At 55.4% G+C, this 20645-nt stretch overlaps 1 protein-coding gene across 1 annotated transcript; it reads left to right on the forward strand.

Moving 5' to 3' along the window:
• The first annotated feature begins 6529 nt into the window (after positions 1-6529).
• On the forward strand, positions 6530-19770 carry LOC112107252 (sphingolipid delta(4)-desaturase/C4-monooxygenase DES2-like). Its single transcript, XM_026658893.1, has 3 exons — positions 6530-6611; positions 15998-16740; positions 19627-19770. Exons 1-3 carry the CDS (start codon positions 6530-6532, stop codon positions 19768-19770), a joined length of 969 nt encoding a protein of 322 aa, XP_026514678.1.
• The last annotated feature ends 875 nt before the right edge of the window (positions 19771-20645 follow it).

Consider the following 20645-nt stretch of genomic DNA (forward strand, 5'->3'; position numbering starts at 1 on the left):
GCATCATGAGCCTTCCGAAGACACCCAACATGACAAATTTTGCATTGGATACCACACCATCATAAGGATGAACATGGGGGTGCAGGGTGTTCCCGCGAGATACAGAGCATCACAGTGGATGGATGGATGGATAGATGGATAGATTACATACATGATGGGTGGGTGATTATGGGGATTGATGGGTGGGTATGAGGGTAGATCATTGGGTGGCTACCGGATGGCTAGAAAGCTACTGCAGAAGGATGGAGAGATGGATGGATAGAGACTGTGTGGAAGGGTGGGTAGACAGTAATATGTGCACTATGGGTTGAGTACTGGACTTCATGTAAGCCCAGGCCCACATATTTAGGGGGCCTGTATATTGGAGCTGGTTGGGAATTTTCTGTTTTTTTTTTTTTTGTTGTTTTTTCCCAAACCGGAAAATGCAGTTTGAGGAAAATCAAGATTTCTTGTGGGAAAATTCATAGAGTCCTGCAGAACCAGGGAGTCCTCTATCTTACACCAGAGACCTGGCATGTCCCATACCGAGTGTGTGTGTGTGTGTGGGGGGGGGGCTTAATGTTACATTTCCCCCCTCTCCCGTTCCTGCCCTAAGTGCAAGAGCAGGGGAACAGAGAGATACCAGGTGTGGGACGGGAGAGTTTTGCAAATGGAAGCATTGCTTCCTGGTTAACCAAACCTCTTCAGGGCGGCTTCCTGCTCAGAGCAGGGTCAGCAGCCGTGCAAGCTTCCCACCATGGCCCCCCTGGGAGACTGTCCCTGACCTGCGGGGGAGTGGTGCTAGAGGGTACATTTATTCACCATGCAGTGGAGGGACTCAGTAGGGGGTGCTCTCCACTCGCAGCCAGTGCTGGCCCCGGTGCAATGCTAGGGGGCGCTGTGTTGCAGGGATGCAGGCGCTCTCCCCTTGCAGTACATGCTGACCCCAGTGCAGTGCTAGGGGGCGCTGCGCTGCAGGGAGCGGGGCTGGGGGCACTCTTCCCTTGGAGTCAGTGCTGACCCCAGTGCTTCAAGGTGGTGATCCTTTCCCTCTCGCCCCATTACCACCCCCACCACTTTGCCCCTTGGCAGCTGTGGGCAGGGACCTACGGGGAAGAAGCTTCCTGGTTAGAGGAAGCAGAGCCCAAAACAAGAGGGTTGGCACCAGGGCCGGCTCCAGCTTTTTTGCCGCCCCAAGCGGTGAAGCGGAAAAAAAAAAGATAAAGCCACGATTGGGGGCACTTTGGTGGCAGCTCAACCCCGCCGCTTCATTCTTCGGCGGCAATTCGGCGGCGGGTCCTTCGCTCCAAGAGGGACTGAGGGACCCGCCGCTGAATTGCCGCCGAAGACCCGGACGTGCCGCCCCTTTCCGTTGGCCGCCCCAAGCACCTGCTTCCTTCGCTGGTGCCTGGAGCCGGCCCTGGTTGGCACTGGGGAGTGGAGTCCCAGAAGCAGGAGCCCTGCCTCGGTGCTACCGGGAAGTGGCATGGGAGAGAAGGGAAGCTGGGAGCCCTCAGGATGAATGGGCTAGAGAGTGGAGCCCTGGGACGGTCCTGTTTTCTAGCAGGCACAAGCGGCTGAGGGTGTTTTCCTCATGAATATACGGCAGCTTCTGCCCTTCAGGAACCGGAGTGAGACCAGGGATGTACACTAATCCAGAACTCTCTTGATTCATTACATTACAAGCTGGCTTCAAAGACTCTGAGCACGCGCACCCCCGTCTAGCTGCATCTGGTGATTACGCACGACTAAACGCTGCCCGACACTGGGACATGCAGGAAAATAAATTGGAATGAACTAAAGGTGTGAATTAGAAGTGGATTTGTGAAACCGCTTCAGTCCCTGTGTGGATGCTGTTATTCATCATTCAAATGGCCTTAATTTGCTTTAGTTTAATTCAGCTAAACGGAATTAGGGCCACTTTAATTCTGCAAAAACAGCCTCCCCACAGGGATTGAACGGGGTTTAAGTAATCCACTTCCAATTCACCCCTTTTGTTGAATTGGATTAGTTTTCCTAGATGTCCCAGTGTAGACAAAACCTAATTTCAAAGACACAGTAGCACCATAGGCGATGCCTCCCTTTCTTCGTTCTCAAAATCACGCCCAGTAAATCCCATCTCAAACAAACAACATCCCACACCCAGGGCCTGAGCAGAGTATCTGAGCACTGCTGATGGCTCAATGAGTCAGAGGTTGATAATGCTTACCAGTGAGAACTCATTCTTTATCATTGGCTCCAGGGCCGGCTCCAGGCACCAGCCAACCAAACTCATGCTTGGGGCAGCACCTGGTAAGGGGCGGCCAATCTTGGGGTGGCGGGGGGGCAGTGCAGCGCGGTGCTCAGCGGGGGTTCAGCAGCTCACCGGGGGTGTTCGGCGGCACTCACCGGGGGTTCAGCAGCTCACCGGGGGTGTTCGGCGGCACTCAGCGGGGGTTCAGCTGCGTGGCGGGGGGGGGGGGGGGGGGGGGGGGGGGGGGGGGGGCGGGGGGGGGGGGGGGGGGGGGGGGGGGGGGGGGGGGGGGGGGGGGGGTGTTACGGCGGGGTGGTACTTTTTTTTGCTGCTTGGGGCGGCAAAAAAGTTAGAGCCAGCCCTGATTGGCTCAGACTGCTTCTGCCTGTCATCGCTGGCATAAAATTGCCTTCCAAGTCTCGGTGTCATGCTGGCACATGCCCCTGATTTCCATTGTCAGTTTACTTTCTGTGACTCAGCCCGGCACCTGAGAAGTTGGTGTTGATTCTGCTTGGCTGCCACGTTTGGGTGGCTGGGCCTGGGCCCACGCCACTCTGAGTCCTCTTAGGCACAAGAGCCCCTACGCGCTGGGCAGTAGCTGGCCCAGAGACGATCTGTGTCTTTATGGCTTGTGAGGTTCAGCAAACAGGGCTCCCTCGCCACCCTTCCTGGCAGTCCTTTATCGAGAACGCTTTGTCTCTGAGCATGCCTGGGATGGGCTATTATATGGAGATAGACCTATCTCATAGAGCTGGAAGGGACCTTGAAAGGTCATCGAGTCCAGTCCCCTGCCTTCACAGCAGGACCAAGTACCGTCCCTGACAGATTTTTGCCCCAGATCCCTAAATGGCCCCCTCAAGGATTGAACTCACAACCCAGGGTTTAGCAGGCCAACGCTCAAACCACTGAGCTATCCCTCCCCCCAAAAAAGAAGAAAAAATTCACCACCAACTGTGCCTCCCCGCCAGCCGTGCCTCCCCGCCAGCCATCCTGCTAGGCTCTCACCAACTTGTCTTCAGGCCCCCTGTCCTGCCATCTAACACAGCTCTCAGTGATTTCAGCTGTTAGTAGAGCGGGAGCCTCAGAGCTGGCACACTCAGAACCACTAGCCCAAAGTTGGTCTAAGCATTAGGAATCAGTGATTTCAGCTCTGCAGCACCTAACAAGACTCCTAACTGAGTCAAAATTTGCTCTATTATTACACCATGGAGAGAGGAGGGGTCCAACTGGTGTTTGGGGCCCTCAGGCGGGACCCACGCTACCAGGTACACATACCTGTCCCCAGCCTCTCTCCCTACGCTCGCACTGAAGGGGTTAATGTAGTTTACACTGGGAGGAGAACCTTAATGAGGGGAAGCTCACCTGTGTAGGGGCAGGCGGGGTTTCTGGGAAACCAGGGAGCTGGTAGCAGGAAAAGAGGTACTGCTGCTCCCTCTGGGATAAGGGGTTTTGAACTGAAGAGGAAGGATGGAAAAGGCAAGCCTGGGACAGACAAGGTAGGAAGTTGTCCTGGGGAGAGACAGGAAGGTTTAGGGTAGCACAGACCTTGGCTGCAGGAGTTTGGGGCCCTGAACTGGAACCCAGAGTAGAGGGGGGGCCTGGGTTCCCCTATTCCTGAATGAGTGGCACAGGTGGGCAGTGATCTCGAAGGCTGGCCAGGAGGACCATTGGTCTCCGTCACCGAGGGGGGTGGCTCAACCAGGGAAGTGGACGTAAGAACTGCCTGGGACGCTGAGGAGGACTTTGTTAGCACCCCGGACGGGGAGGACTCTTGTGACTTGGCCGGGAAGCTAAGCCATCAAGACGGGGTGCTGCGGGAGCAAGAGAGGGGGCCACCGAGCGAGCCGACGAGCTGAGAAACGGCCAGAAGAGGGCTTGGGGCTGAAAGAGCTAATCCCCAGAGAGCCGCCAGCAGGAGGCGCCCCAGCTGGGAGTAGCAAACCCTGTGACGACGCCGTTTCTCAGTATTTCCAGACTCTTCATTTCTTGCTCTGTGCCTCCGCTCGGGGACGCTTCTCTGTGTGAGATCAGAACGGGTATCGTTCAAACACTGCGGTTTTCATATAGATGTGGAAACCTTGTCCCCATCTTCTCCGATCCTCAGCAAGATTATCAGGGAAGGATAAAGGCGGGGCGGGAGTGGCTTGCAACCCTCCCTGTTCTGGTTTTTTAATGCTTTTAACTCGTTTACTTTTGTATCCTCACTGAGGTGCCGTACTCAGGTTCCAGCTGACTGGTGGATTACAGTTTCTTGTCTGGGTTTAGCAGTTTGCACCATTTGCTGGGCCACTGACAAAAACAGCCACTCCTTGCTTCATGCTTTCCACCATGAGGTTAGACAGATGGATGATGGGTGGGTGGCTATGGGGTTAGATAGATAATTGGATGGATGGATGGATGGATGGCTAGAAAGCCGAGAGTCTCTTCCTTGTGAGTACGCTGCAGTCTCTTCGCTTCAAGAACCAGAGTGAGACTAGTTTAAACCAGGACTCTCTTTAAGGGCCATGATGGCTCCTACCGACTGGAAGCAATGAGCAGGCAGGCTGGGAGTGGTGTCCGCATCATGGGATGTCTGGTAATTATGATGATATACTACAGAAATGGACTCTCGGGAAGGTGAGCTGGAATGGATTTCCTGAGTGGAAAATTGCTGTGATGAGCCAATTGTACTTTGGGATTTTGGGGAGAATGGTTTTACCATAAGGTTTCTGTGGACTATTGTACATGTCCAGGAATAAATTCTGCTCCAAGTGTGGCTGCCTTCTCACATGCTCATAATACAAGAACCGGGAGACCCTCAGTGAGAGTGAAAGCAATGCTAAAAGGAAGTGCTCCCTTTTCCCCATTAACACATCATTAGCCTGTGGAACTCCATGCCACATGATGTTCTCGAGGCAAAAAGTTTAGGAATATTTGGCTAATAAAACACAGAGAGGAGACCTGTTGGCCTCCAACCTCAGCCCTCTTGCTTCAGGGTGAAAACCAATCTCTTTTCCCTGCTGAGACAAGGTGGGGGAGATCCTATCTTTTATTGGACCAACTTCTGTTGGTGGGAGAGACCAGCTTTTGAGTTTACACCGAGCTCCTCTTCTTTCCCTGCCAAACAGATTATTGCACCATTGCCCACTGTGTGTGGCGGGGGGTGGGAGGTTGTTCCTGGAGTTTTGCTCTCGAGCAAGTGAGACTAGCTGCTGTCAGAGACCGGATACAGGTATTGCTGGGCCTGTGATCTCACCTGGCAGAGCGATTTTTTTTATAAGTGCCATAGAGCCAAAGATACAGGCAAGTTGCGTCACTTCTCTGGGGCTTGTCTACAGAGGGAAGTTATTCCGGCTTGGGGTAGGTGGTAAATTCAATGAAATACTCATTGGGTCAGAAGGAGACACCCCCTGTATAACCCAATGGTTAGGGCACTTACTTGGGAAGGGGGAGATTTGGGTACAAGCCGCTGCTCTGAATCAAGCCCAGCAGGGATGTGAACCCGGAGCCCACCTGTCTCCAGCGCCGTGAGCACCAGGCGATGGCGGCTGGCAGGTTTGGAGAAGGAATTCCATCGTGGAGCTCCGCCCGAGCTGCCCTTCTTGTGGGAAAAGCTTCGGGTTTGACGGCTCGGCATTTTCTGCAGGAAAAACGGTTCTGTCCAATACCTCCCGACCGGCCATCCTCGCCACAGCAAAACCCTGTTTCCCAGGAGCTGATCCAGTCAGTTTTCCTGTGTGGACGAGCCCGCGGTTGTGTCCTTGTCCTCCGGTGCATCGGTGCGGCTCCTGGCACCCGGAGGGACTGTGGTGCCGGGTCACTGGAAGCCGCATCTTTGCGGTGGCTCTGCCAGCCTGTTTCCCAAGAAGAAACCCCCAAGAGCCTGACTTTGATGGGCCCACTCAAAGGCTCTAGAAAGGACGCCCAGGCCAGTCGCATCAGGCCGTCGGTGACCGCACAAGGGAACATCCGCACAGCCTGCGGCAGTGCGTCTCGGGGCCCAGGTTTGCAGACTCCGGCTCCCGCTCAAAAGAGTTGCGCGTAGACGCCCCCTTAGCGGCTGGAGCATTTAATTTAGCCCCGGGCCCAATACCAGGAACTTACAGACCAACTCCACCCCAGGGAGTTCTGATGTCCAGCCAAACAGGTCTGGCAGGTGCTTTGGGGAAGGGCAGGCAGGAAGGCATTTCAGCGCAGGCAGGTGTCTGCGGTGCAGTGCCTCTGGGAAAGCCAGTGAGAGGATACAGCACACCTGCGCAGGTGTCGCCACCCCGGCCGGGAGTCCTGGCTCTTTCGGCACCGTGGGAACTGGGCCGGCTCCAGTGGAGAGGACCCAGCATGGGGAACCGGGTCACCAGGGATGACTTTGAGTGGGTCTATACAGATCAGCCTCATACAGAGAGAAGGAGGGAGATCTTGGGTGAGTCTGGGTTGGGTTGGTACCACCATGGCTCCTGTCTGGAAGGGGGATGGCGCTGAGGGAGGTGGATCAGAACCAGAGGCGAGCAGGAGGGGGAAGAGGGTCAGCGCCAGAATTAGGGACAGGGAGGAGGTGGGGGCCAGAACCAGAGAGAGGTGAATCAGAACCTGTGGGGATGAGGGGGTCCTAGGGAGGGAGGAGGTGGGTCAGAACCAGGATCGGGGGAAGATGGGTCCGAACCAGGTGGGAACCGGAGCTACCAGAGAGAGAGGAGGTGAGTCAGAACCAGCTGGTGGTGAAAGTAAAGAGTTGTAAGCAGCTCTCTCGATATTAGGCCAGGTCCACACTAAAAAATTGTCAACCCAGCCACGTTGCCCGGAGTTGTGAAAAATCCACCCCCCTCGGTGGCGTAGTTAAGCCAGCGTTAAGTTGACGGAAGACTTCTCCCATCTCGCTACCACCTCCTCTCGGGGAGGTGGATTAAATACAGCGACTGGAGCACCCCTCCTGTCGGTGTAGCTAGTGTCTACACCAGCCGTGGGCAAACTACGGCCCGCCGGCCACATCCGGCCCGCGGGACCGTCCTGCCCGGCCCCTGAACTCCCGGCCGGGGAGCCTAGTCCCCAGCCCCTCCCCTGCTGTCCCCCCACCTCCCCGCCGCCACCGCTCCCGCTGGGCAGCGTGGGGAGCGCAGCTGGCTCTGCCCGGGTGGCGCAGCTGTGAGCTCCTGCTGCTGGTAAGGGGGCGGGGAGCGGGGGGGTTGGGTAAGGGAGCGAGGGTCCTGGGGGGCAGTCAGGAAGGAGGGGGCGGTTGGATGGGGCGGAGGTTCTGGGGGGGGCAGTCAGGGGATGGGAAACAGGGAGGGTTGGGAGTGGGAGTCCCGGGGGGGGGCCTGTCAAGGGGCGGGGATGTGGATAGGGGTCAGGAGGGCAGTCAGGGGACAGGGAGCAGGGAGGGGGTTGGATAAGGGGGTGGGATCCCGGGGGGCAGTTAGGGGTGTGGGATCCCAGGAGGGGGTGGTCAGGGGACGAGGAGCAGAAGGCGGATATGGGGTGGGAGTCCCAGGGGGGCTGTCAGGAGGCGAGGGTGTGGATGGGGTCGGGAGGGCAGTCAGGGGACAAGGAGCAGGGAGGGGGTTGGATAAGGGGGTGGGATCCCGGGGGGCAGTTAGGGGTGTGGGATCCCAGGAGGGGGTGGTCAGGGGACGAGGAGCAGAAGGCGGTTGGATAGGGGGTGGGAGTCCTGGGGGGGGCTGTCAGGGGGCGGGGCTGTGGATAGGGGTCGGGGCAGTCAGGGGACAGGGAGCAGGGGAGGTTGGATAGGGGGCGGGGGTCCCGGGATGGGGCGGTCAGGGGACAAGGAGCAGGGGGAGTTGGATGGGTCAGGGGTTCTGAGGGGGGTGGGAAGTGGGAGGGGGCGGATAGAGGGCAGGGGCCAGGCAGTTTGGGGAGGCACAGCCTTCCCTACCCGGCCCTCCATACAGTTGCGTAACCCCGATGTGGCCCTCGGGCCAAAAAGTTTGCCCACCCCTGGTCTACACTGAAGCTGTGCTGTGGTAGCCTTGCCAGTGTAAACCAGCCCTTCTACTGGGGTTAGCAGAGATGTGTAGATCGGTAATTGTTTTGTAATTAACTCATGACTGTGACTTTATCTGTGGGGCAAATCCATTATGCTTAGGGTGACCATATTTCCCAAAGGGAAAAGGGGACACCGTGTGGGGCTAGCCCAAGGTTCCCCCCCACCCCACCCCATGTGGATCTGACCCAAGGTGCTCACCTGCCCCCCTCCTCTCTGCCCAGGTCTGGCCTGAGCCGGTTGCCCGAGCTGTGTCTCCCCCCGCGCGTGGTGCTGGCATCACCGCTCGCCCCCCCATGTTTCTCCGCACCCTGCTTTTTTGACAAAAGTGGGCATTTGTCCCATCCCAAGCTTCATCAGTTGGCAAGAGCAAACAGAACAAATGCCCCTTTTGCCAAAAAAGTCAGGATGGCTGGGACAGGGCTTAAAAAAGGGACTGTCCCGGCCAAAACAGGATGTGTGGTCACCCTAATTAGGCAGGGATTAGTTTTTGCGTCGGCATACTTTTGGGCGGGGAAGCGGGGGGTGCTCAGAGACACTAAGAAGCATGGAAATTGCTAAAGGAAATGTTACTCTGCTCCCCTCTCCTGGCGGTTTTCACAAACGCAGCTGCCTAAATCCACTAGGACTGTTGTGGCGCTTCTCCTGCTCCAAACCCCAGATCCCCACCACTTAAGCTTCTGGAGACTCCCCACCAGCACTTAGCAGTATAGGCCCTAGGACACACAGTAGCAGTTCTGATCCCATCCAGCAGAGGGCAACATCCACATACACTAGCCTGAGCCTCATTCTCGGTCAACTCTGCTCCTGCCCTTGGGAGAGGAATGGAAAAGATTCAGGTGACTTTAAGCCCTCTTTGTGCTCCACATATTCTGGGTCTTGCCTCTCCCATGGTGTCATTTAGTGCAACCTCAGCGCTGCTGCTGGAATCCAAGCTCCACACCCGGTGGGGGCAGAGAATAACCAGCACATAGTATACCTGGCCTCACCCTGGATCCACCCCCTATGGGCCCTGGGGGCGAGGAGGGGCAGATAATAGCTCCAGCACAATGCACCCCCCCCTCCCAATCCACACCGATATAATGAGCCGTGTCCTTAGGCCAGCTCCATACTGGCTGGGGCGGCCCCCTGCATGGAGGGGATGTTTAAGGGCTTGCGGAGCTGGCTCAACCCCCACGCCTCTACCCCAGCACAAAACGCAGGCCCAGGGTGACAATCAGATACCACAGTGAGACAAAGCCGTGCGCAGGGGAGACAGAACTCCGCCCCAAATAGACCTGTTTGCAAATCCAGGGGCAAACCCCGGCTCAGCTAATATCCCGCGGGAGGTCAGGGTAGAACAGCACCAACGTTCAGGGGCTAGGTGGCTGTAGGAGACAAGATCCAAAGAGCGGAAGGATAGGGCCCTGCCAAATTCACGGCCGTGAAAAATGCGTCACGGACCGTGAAATCTGGACTCCCCCGTGAAATCTGGCGATTGTAGGGGGGGGAGGGGTGTCACAGTATTGCCACTCTTATTTCTGTGCCGCCTTCAGAGCTGGGCAACCGGAGACCGGCTGCTGCTGGCCGGGCACCCAGCTCTGAAGGCAGCACCCCGCCACCAGCAGCAGCAAAGAAGTAAAGGTGGCAATACTGTGACCCCCCCCTACAATAACCTTGCGACCCTCCCTTCCCTCCCCCCAAAACCTCCTTTTGGGTCGGGATCCCCACGTTTAAAACCCTGTGAAATTTCAGATTTTTTTAAAAATCCTATGACTGAAATTTACCAAAATGGACCTTGAATTTCGTAGGGCCCTACTGATGGGGCTTGAGTGTTTTTGTTTTTTGGGGGGCTTTGTGAGTTGACGTGCTCAGTTATCAGTCACATTGCTTGGGTCAAACTTTCTACATGGTACAGGGCCAGATGTTCCCAAAGGCCCAGCTGACGGGGTGACCATTTGCAGCCGGATTTCCTATAAAGTGTTAGGGATGTCTTACGGGGTCGAGGGCAGCAAAAGCAGCCGGCAGATTTAAAGGGATTGCGTCTCTGTTGCTAGGAAACCATCAGCTGTAGCGTCTATCCTGATCAAGGAAACCCGAGGACTCGAGAAACTGCCCCGCGTTGCTCCCTCTCTCCGTTCGTCCCCCCAGGACAGAAGATTTGACGCAGATCAATAGTAGTCGGGTTTGACACTGAGGTTACAAACGGTGCAGCCCCCTTTGCTGAGGCCAGGCAGACCGAAGGAATTTGAAATGTCAATTCCTTCCCTTTTTACTGTGCTGTGGCCTTTGGCTCCATTTGGAGTCCTGCAGAAGGGACCGTTAGATGAAACCCAGAGAGGTCAGGCTGAGTTCTGCCGCTCTGCAGGTGTCAGGTGAAATCAATGTGAAACTTTGCAGAGGCATCATGCCCTGCAGCCTATGTCGCCATTCTCCACCAGTGCAAAGTGGGGGGGAAAAGCTTCGCGCTGGGGGGGGGATTCTGGCGTTTTCCACGGACACGGCCAGCCTTTACTCCAGTGCAGAGAGGGGCCAAAGCCACTGGTGGCGTCTTACGACCCCCTTTGCACTGGGCCCCCCCCCCCCCCGTGGCGAGGGGGAATTGGGGCCCTGGTCTGAGACATCAGACATGGCGTTAAACAACTGACTGCTGTCAGCTGTGAAAGGCATTTGGCACAGTGCTGGTGGCCGCTGCCACTTTGAGGCATGCCCGGGGGTTCATTCAGAAAAGCCCTCTCCTGACTCATCTGGGTGGAGAGTGTGTGTGATTTTTGTGTGTGTGATCGCTGGGGAACCTGAGGCAGCAAACACAGGAGGCTCTCAATCTTCTTTTCAATAACAAGATCCAGGGATTAATTATTATTATCATCAGTCGATCTCAGATTGCTTTACAAGGGGAGGCCAGTATCATGAGCCGTATTTTATAGATGGGGAAACTGAGGCACGGGGACCAAGTGACTTGACCAGGCTCGCCCAGCAGCAGAGGCCGAAGTAGACCCCAGCTCTCTTGAATCCTACACCCGGGCACTATCCACTAAGCCACACTGCCTCCCCGAGATGCTACCCTCCTCAAACTCGCTGACTGCCAGGCATTTTGTCCAGCCCTCGGATCGCTTTTGCGGCTCGGATTGAACCCCGAAACCCAGCCCAGACTCAGCCTGCTGGACTGAGGGCCTGAGGCAAAGCTCAGTGGGGTCAGGGCAAGGTTGTGTATTGATGGCACTGGGTGTTGAAGCAGGACCCATTGTGGCTTTTCTGGCTCTCTGCACAGGGCGTGGGTGTTTGCATGCACCAGGCGCCTTTGTGCCTTTTGTGACATGCAGGTGGGGTGGGTGCTGCTGGCACAAAGGTGGCTGCCTCTTGGCGCTAGGCAGCAGGGCTGGCTCATAGCAACGGGGCTGGGCACATGCCCAGGCAGGCTCTTCTGGTTGCCCTGGAGGCGCTGGACGTGACGCACACCAGACACCCTGCAGCGCCGGGCCAGATCCCTCCCGGGAGCAGCCCCATTGGGTCGGCGGCATTGCCCGCCTGCGCCAGGGAGGGGGAGATGTTCCAAAGAGCTCAGCACGGAGACCAATGGAGAATTCCCTGTTCCTCCAACCCCGTGGAGACGTCCCCCTCCCTGCCCCCACTGAGATGGATGGAGACTCCCCCCGCCACATTGAGAAAAATGGAAAATTCCCCCCTCCCTTCCGTGGAGAACAACAGGGAAGCTCCTCCATTGAATTCCCCATCCCTCACCCTATTGATGCAGTCGAGGCTGTTGGGGGGTCTGAGATAGGGTGACCACACGTCCTGTTTTGGCCTGGACAGCCCCCCCTTTCGAAGCCCTGTCCCGGACGTCCTTTTTTGGCCAAACTGGGCATTTGTCCCATTTGCTCTTGCCAGTGGCAAGTTGCTCTGATCAGTGGGCAAGAGCAAATGTAACAAATGCCCCAAAAAGTGGTTTGCGCACTTCCTGCCTAACAGGTTAGGACTGGAGGGGAAGAAGATGACGTATTATGTTGACGCTCCGGGGGATTTTTCATGGAGGATGAAGACAGTTAGCCCCGAGATCTGGGTTGGAACTCCTCCGCTTTCTGGCAGCGTCAGAGCAACTCCGCTATTAGTCAGCGGGGCTGATGCAGGGGAAAGAGCACCCCCTACTGGTTGCAGTGGGGCTCCCGAGCCTGGAGACGGGGTCACCGCTCGAACACGCACACAGCTCAGCGCATTCCCCTGAGTTTGGGCCACGTTGACCTGCCCAGGGCAGTGGGAGGCCCTCGTTCTGCAAATTCCCCGATTTCTTCCTTCGGCTTTGGTTTCGCTACATCAGGCCCGACTTGCCCAGTGCGGCAGCTGCATTCCTGCCCCAGATCATGCCTGATCAGGCTCGCGTTCCCGCCACTGAGCGGCTCGACAAGGAACACCGATGGGTTTGGAACCGGAAAAACAGGGTGGGGGCCAAGCTGATCGTTGGCTCTAACTTGGTATCACCCCTCAGCTGGGAGAGGCGGCTGCTGATTGCCCTGTGTCACAAGGTGGCTGGCCCTCGGTCCCACCTGTGACACCTTCCCAGGTGGGGGGAATGAGTTTAGTCATGTGACGGAAAGGTCATGTGACGAACTCAGGCCAGATGTAGGGGTCTAAGGGAGAGTGCCATAGGAGTTGCTAATATTTTAGCGAGGGAGGGCCAGGAGCACCAGCGTCAGGCTTGAGAGGTGCAGAGAGCAAAGGGACTGTCCGGGAAGGGGGGCCGGGGACTCCTGGCTCAAGGAGAACAAGCTATTTGAGCTATTGAAAGGCCCAGCTGGGTGAAGGCAGCATGGCCAGCATGTTTATGGACGAAGGCCCCGATCCTGAGAAGGGAGCTAGACCCCTAAATTGGATTCCCTCCCCCACTCCAGCAGGGGCAGTGGAGTTTTTGAGGAGCCCTTTAGGAGAGGGAAACTGAGGCAGGGCACTGCAGCGGCACCGCAGGCCGTGAAGAGGCGCTGGGGAGGAAAACCTGTTTACGTTACCCACCTACTTTTTGACCTGATCGAACTGGTCAAAGGTCAGGGCCCTGAGGGTTGTTCCAGGTGAGAGGGAAATTGACAAGGGAGTCTGGTTCCTGGCAAAGGAGCATTTAAAATCCGTATAGGAGCATGAGCTTTCGTGGGTGAATTCACCCACGAAAGCTCATGCTCCAATACGTCTGTTAGTCTATAAGGTGCCACAGGACTCTTTGCTGCTTTTACAGATCCAGACTAACACGGCTACCCCTCTGATACTTGACATTTAAAATCCGTTTCCCTGAACACAGGAGGAACAAAAAACAAACAAACAAGAGGTAACTTCCTCATAGCTTCAAGCTCAGGTTGCTGGCTCAGGCTGCAGGTGTCTGGCTTTCCGCCTCTCTCTCTGGTCCTCCATATTGGGCTGCATCTTCCCCCCCTGAGATCTCTACCCCCCCCCCTCCTGATTTACTAGGCAGCTCATGTACCTGCTTTGCCTTGGGTGCAGCTGCTTAGCTGTCTCTCACAGCTAACTTAAATAAGGCGTGGTGGTGACCACACTTTAGATGAGGTCTAACCCAACCCAACGGATAGCATTTGTAGCCCGCGGTCTCCTCCACCCCTTCTCTGCTGCTGTGTAGCACTGGGGATTGGCTGTCTCGTCCCAGAGGGCGGGATCTAGCCTGTGGCACTGAGTTAAAAACACCTGTCCCTGGTATTTTGGTGCCTTGTTAATGCAAATGGATGAAGCTGGTTCAAAACCAGGCTGGCGTCACTCCCCAGCTGGTGTCAATCGCGTGTCCTTCCGTTGGAGTCAGTGGGCCAGATCCCCAGACAGGTCTAAACCATCCCCTCCCTTGGGATCCAAATCCCCTTCAAAGTTTGGATCCAAACCCAAACTTCCCAAGCCTATAATGGGCTGAACCCAAACCTGCATCTTACGTCGCCCCCTTGTGGTAGAGGAGAGCCAGGATTGGGTTGGGATGCGAATAAAGGGAATTTTCTGGGGGGTTTGGTGGGGTTGTGTAAAGCAGCCGGGGGAAGGGATCTGCCAAGAACACCATTACAGCCAAATCCCGTCTCTTCTGTGCGGTGCGGGATCACACAGAGCAGGGCAGCTCTCCGGGTCTGAGTTCAGCTCAGGTCCATCTTCGACGTATTTCCAGCTGCACTTCTTGGAGATCAGCTAGCATGCGGGAGGACGTTGGTTAGAGCTGGTCGGGGAATTTTTTGACTGAACTTTTTTGCTGATCCATCAAAACCAAAACTCTCTGGGGCAACGTCGGTTTCGGTAAAACTTGAGTCAGGAATTCCCTAGGTGAGACAGCTCCACCGTAGAGTTGTCACCAGCTTGATGGTTAGGCCACTTATTTGGGGATCTAGGTGATGCAGGGTCAAGTCCCTTGCTCCAGTGGTCAAGCTCAAGAGAGAGTTTAGATTCTGTAAAAGAGGGAAGATTCAGAGATTTATTATTAATTATTATTATTATTATTTTAAGGCCAGCACAGACTGTTAGAGGAGAACCTTGAATCCTGGATTTCTCCATATCCCAAGTGACTATTCTAACCGCGGGGCTGGCCCAGTGGGTCCGTGGGCTGTCGCCTTTGTGTAGCTTCATAACAGATTTTGAAAGCTCTTGGTTTGGTGTGGTTTTCCGATGTGGAATGCAAACAAATTTCCAAGCCTCTCAATGTTTTGTGAAAAGGGGCTTGTGTTTTTGCAGCCGGCCTTGCTACCCGTATAACAATAGCGGTTCACAAAATCAAACCACACACACACTCCCAACCAACATGTTTATACGGGCACAAAACATGCCCGTAGACAGATGGCCTTGAAAACGTGACGTGAGCATAACCTGCTGCAGGAGCAGCTGCTTGAGTTTGCAGAGAGCCTGGGACAATTGCGCTGCAGGGTGGGATCTGCCCCAGCTCCACGGGAGCTCACTCAGAGGCCCAGCCATGGCAGTCCTTTAATGTGGAGGGGATGAACAAGTCCACTTGCCCGTTAAAGCAGGTGGGAGAGGATCAGGTTAGCAGCTGGGAGCAACAGTTCATTCTGGCACCACCAGAGGGTGGGTTTATCACCACATCCCCACCCCTGGGGTATTCCCTGAGGACCCAGGGTTTTAGGTTCTTCGACTAAAGCGGAGATCTGGGCCTAGGGGACTTGCCCATGGAGTCTGTAGCAGAGGAGGGACTTGAACCCCCGTCTTGCAGCTTCTTGCCCCCTGGCTACCAATGCATTGAGCGCCATGGCTTGTGTAAGGCGGTACCGGCGTGCCATACCGCCACCAGTTACCTGTCTGCTTCCGACTGGCTGTTCATAACCAGAGCCTCACGGTGTCCTCTGTGTCTGGGGAGCTCAGCGCTCAAAGGCGCGGCCTCTAAAGCCATAACCCCTGACCAAGAAGGAGCCAAGGCCAAGATAAATCTTAGATGCTGGAAACCAGGAAAGATTCATAGATTTTTAGGGCCACCCGGCCACCATTAGGTCTTCTAGTTTGACCTCCCGTATAACACACCTCTGTCTCAGTAAGGTACCAGTAAGGTGCCTCACAGTCCCCCCCGATACAGATGGGGAAACTGAGGCACGGATCCACAAAGGCATTAAGACTCCCCGTGCCCATTGATGTCAGTGCATAAAAATTCTTGGGGATCTGGGCCTAGGGGACTTGCCCATGGAGTCTGTAGCAGAGGAGGGACTTGAACCCCCGTCTTGCAGCTTCTTGCCCCCTGGCTACCAATGCATTGAGCGCCATGGCTTGTGTAAGGCGGTACCGGCGTGCCATACCGCCACCAGCAGGCTGGATCCCAGCCCTGCCCTTCCTGAGCTAACGTTTCTGCGCCTCCTCCACAGCCAAGTACCCTGAGATCAAGAAGCTGATGGGTCCAGATCCCCAGCTGAAGTGGGTGGTGTCCCTGATGGTGCTGACCCAGCTGGTGGCCTGTTACTTGGTGAAGGACCTGCCTTGGAAGTGGGTCTTCTTCTGGGCTTACGCCTTCGGGGGCTGCCTCAACCACTCCATGACGCTGGCCATCCACGACATCTCCCACAACGTGGCCTTCGGCAACAAGGAGGCCAAGTGGAACCGCCTCTTCGGCATGTTCGCCAACCTGCCCATCGGGGTCCCCTACGCCACCTCCTTCAAGAAGTACCACGTCGACCACCACCGCTACCTGGCCGGGGACGGGCTCGACGTGGACGTCCCCACGGCCTTCGAGGGACGGTTCTTCCACTCGCCGCCCCGCAAGATCCTCTGGCTCTTCCTGCAGCCCGTCTTCTACATCCTGCGGCCCCTCTATGTCAACCCCAAGCCCTTCACCGGCCTGGAGGTGATCAACGTCGCCGTGCAGTTGGCTTACGACCTCTTGATCTACTCCTTGTGGGGGCCCAAGCCCGTCTTCTACATGATCGCCGGCTCCACGCTGGCCATGGGGATCCACCCCATCTCCGGACACTTCATCGCTGAGCACTACATGTATTTCAAGGGCTACGACACCTTCTCCTACTACGGCCCCTTGAACTGGCTGACCTTCAACGTGGGTTATCACATGGAGCACCACGATTTCCCCAGCATCCCGGGCAGCAGGCTCCCGCTGGTAAGAATCTCCCTGCCTGCAAGCGTCGGGCTGGAAGGGGTAGAAGCCCTGGGAAAGTGGGCGGAGCCCAGCGGGGAACCAAAAGACCCGCCCCTTAAAATGGGGAGGGGCCACGGAGCCTGGAAATCAAGTGAATACGGGTGAGGTTGGGGTCAGTGCTTTAATTTGTAATGAACGAGGCACTGGGGCTTAAGCAATGTTTTTAACATTCAGAACGGATGCGGCAAGCCTGGAGGTGCCGGGGCTATGAACTGCCAAGTCTAGAGGTGCCGGGGATCAGCCCGAGCACAAGTTAAGCGCTGGGTGGGGTGGGTCTGGATATGGATTGACATCTCCCAAGCCGGCAGAGCCCAGATCCCAGTGGGGCGAGCTCGCCCCTCCGACTCCCAGCGTGCCCAGGTAGGAAAGCAAACCTTGCTATCCGTGTGGGAACGGAGGCTCTTGGAGGGGGGGGCCTGGGTTGGGGTAGAAAAGTTCTTGGTTTGGGGGGGTTGTGGGGGCTGTTTGTGTAGGGGAAGGCTTCTGGGAATCAGGAGCCCCGGGTTCTTTTTCCAGCTTTGCAAAGGGTGTGGGATCTAGTGAGTTAGAGGTGGCTCCTGAGTCCGCGTTCAGGGATGCTGTGTGGGCTAGTGGTTACAGCAGGGAAGCCAGGCCTATTCCCGGCTCTGCGCTACCCTGGGCAAGTGTAAAGCGCATGGCCTCATCTCTAGGGCGCTTCCTCAGGCCTTGCATTGTGAGGGACTTTGCCTCCCCGCCACACTGTCCAGTCCCGGCCCATGGCTTCTCCTCACTCCCTCTTGGGTCTGCTGGGGCTTGGCCTTCTGGCCAAGTCCTGGAACAATTTACTGCCCTTCTGGGGTGCTCAGAGTCCCAGCTGATGTGCACAAAAGGGCCTTCTCCCCTCCTGGTCGCCTTCCGCCCCCTTGGGCTTCTCTTCAACTCCCCTTCCCCTCATAGGACTTCGCTCAGGGCTCTCTCACCCAGCCTCCTCTGCAGGCTCTTTCCAGAGGGGAGCCCCCTTTATTTCTCCCTCCTCCACTGAGTAGCTCACAAAGTACTTTACAAAGGAGGGCAGTGTCATTGCTCCCATTTTATAGCTGGGGAAACTGAGGCACCAAGAGGGGAAAGCCACTTGCCCAAGGTCACCGGTAGAGCTGGGCATCACCTGAGTGCCAGGTGACTGCTCTACCCACTAGGCCATACTGCTGCTCACATAGCAGCCCCCTCCCTCCTCAACTTGGCTGGCCTCCGTAGGGTGGATTCCACCCCTGTGCTGGTGCTGTTGGGAGGATTTAAGTGGTACCGTGTTGTCCTCCAGTTGGGAAGACATGCTACTGCATTCTGGTGTTTGGCATCTTCAGAGGCTGCAGATTGCAATCCAGAGGCTCTCAAGCAAGGGGCACGAGCACCTTCCCTTTCTGTATGGATAAAGGGGGCCACGAGGGTGGGGCAGGGAATCCTGAAATTCATGGGGGATGCCCTGAAACTTTTTTCCCACTGTACTATGTGATTGGCATGGAAAAGGCTGATATAACTTCCGTCCCGCCCAGCCTTAAATCCTGCTATGTAAGAATGACGGTTTCAAGGGTCACCTCTTGCAATCAGATCTCGAAACTGACTTTCCTTCATGGGACAAATGGCTGTGAGATAAATCAGGGCCAGATGGTTGAGTCAAGGAAGGATGAGGCAGTGGTTACGACACTTGTCTGGCTCTCAGAAAACCTAGGCTCAATCTCTTGTGACCTTGGGCGAGTCTCTTATTCTCTCTGTACCTCCATTCCCTGAGCGTGAAATGGTGATCACAGATGAGTGTGGGTTACAGATCCTCCACTGAGGATCGGAGCTATTTCAGCCCCAACTACAGATCCTTGGTTTTTTTTAGCTCTGTCAATCCCCTGGTATGTCTGCCAAGGCAGAAGTGATGACAGTAGCACCTCACCTAAGGTAAATATATTATGGTAATTAGGGACAGATGACTACGATCACACCTCTTGGCCCTAGCAGCCGGCCAAAAATGTGGGTCCTCCAGGTTTTTCCAGGTAGTAAGAGAAATCAATGATAAAGTCAGGTACCTTTGAGGATGTCTTGTTTTATTTGCAAGGGATGTGAAATATCCTGTTTCCCTGAACCCAGCAGGAGCCAAGCAACAGGAGACAGGTTCCTTGCCCACAGCCCCAAGCCTCTTTCCAGACAGTACAGTGCCCAAAAGCTCTCTCTCTAGGCCATACACTATGCTTGTCCAGGCTGTCTGGAGCATCTGTCTTTCTGCATGCATCTCTGCTTGGCTCCCCCCCCCCCCCACACCTGTATTCAAGCAATATCCAATTAAACCCTCTTCCCCACAGAGTTCAGATTCATGCATGGCCTTGGATGTGCCTTTGTTCTGGGCAGAGATTGGCGTTATTTCATAAAGGGAGCCTAACTGCTTCTAATATCTCTTAAAAGAAGGGTGGTGGTTGCACCCAGCAGTTTTAAGATTTATAGGTTTGTATAGGTTTAACCCAGCCATATGTGGTGTATTGTAAACTAACACTTAAATGTATAGCTTGTGATTTTAAGGGGTTTTCCCATCCCTGCTTGCAGGCTGTGGGGTTCTGAAGGGAAGCGTGTGATCAGAGCAAGGCTGAGGTGACTTATGCCTCACTGTTTTCAGGGAGCAGCCTGTTTTGTCTCTCTCTGTTTTGGGGTGGGTTTTTGATTCTCAGAAATAAAGCCGTGTTAGAGTGCAACCTTCCAGCCAGAGTATTTATGTTTTTATCTAACTTCTCCATGCATATGCCATGAACGTGACACCACGGAATGCTGGGCAGTTGTGCATCTCCATCTAAAAGTCCCAGGGCAGAGATTTGTGTTCACGGTCAGACCCCCGTGTGTCTCTGCTTCCAGGTGAAGAAGATTGCTGCTGAGTACTACGACCATCTGCCCTACCACACCTCCTGGGTCTGCGTCCTCTGGGACTTCATCTTCTGTGACTCTCTGGGGCCCTTTGCCCGCGTGAAGAGGAAGTACAAAGTGGCCAAGGCGGAGTGAAACAAGAGGGTCACCCAACAGAGCTCCCAGCTCTCCAGCCTGTCAGGGGACGGGGGGAGGTTTGACATCAGGGGAGTTATTTATACCTGTTGCCTAATACCAGATGTGTACGCGCTTCATTTAAGGGTCAAATATTGTCAAAGACTCCACTGACTGAGACATGAGTCATTAGGCAGCCTCACTGGGCCACGGGAGCATGCCTCCTGACTCCTCGGCTGGTGTACAACTACCCACGCTCCTCCCAGCAACCAGCACAGGGCATGTGGCCAATGGTACTAGGGCATGGCTGAGAAGGGGGTGTGGCTAGGGCATCTCCTGGGATCCCCAGCTGCTGGTAACAGTTAGTGTATATTAGAGCAGCCTTCAGGCTGCTCTGTGCCAAGGACTAGCTTAGCATCCAGATGGCTTTCCTGCCACCTTCATTCCCCCCCACCCCAGACTTCTTATCAAATGGTCCCCTGCCAATCTGGAGCATCAGCTGGTACGTGTACATAGGTATTACTACGGGCCACCAAAGATAGCTCAAGTCTAGGCTTTACAGGCTGATTCCCCGCTCCCTCAAAGCGGTGTGAATCTGGAGTGACCCCCATTGAAATCAGTGCCATTGAACAGGCAGAAATCAGGAATAACTCCACGGGAGTCAGTGGGGCTGATTCATGCCTCCCTCACCTTGCCCTAGCACTGACGTAAATGAAACGAGAATTGGGCCCCTTATAAAATGTGAACTGTAATAAGTGCATACCCAGATCTGCAAGAAAGGACCGTGCATACATAATGCAAAGATACAGCCCTACTTAATTAGTCATGTTCCTTATATTAAAAGTAACTCGAGGAGAAGCTTCCGTTGGATCTGTGCCTTTTTTAGCTCCTTTGAT

The sequence above is a fragment of the Terrapene carolina genome, unplaced genomic scaffold (genome assembly GCF_002925995.2).
Source record: "Terrapene carolina triunguis isolate 2854851 unplaced genomic scaffold, T_m_triunguis-2.0 Scaffold517, whole genome shotgun sequence".
NCBI classification, from domain to species: Eukaryota; Metazoa; Chordata; order Testudines; family Emydidae; genus Terrapene; species Terrapene triunguis.

Coding starts and splice junctions, on each gene's coding strand:
- LOC112107252 (XM_026658893.1), top strand. CDS start 6,530: ATGGGGAACCGGGTCACCAGGGATGACTTTGAGTGGGTCTATACAGAT. Junction 6,612..15,997: donor GAGAAGGAGGGAGATCTTGG/GTGAGTCTGGGT, acceptor CCTCCTCCACAG/CCAAGTACCCTGAGATCAAG. Junction 16,741..19,626: donor CGGGCAGCAGGCTCCCGCTG/GTAAGAATCTCC, acceptor CTCTGCTTCCAG/GTGAAGAAGATTGCTGCTGA.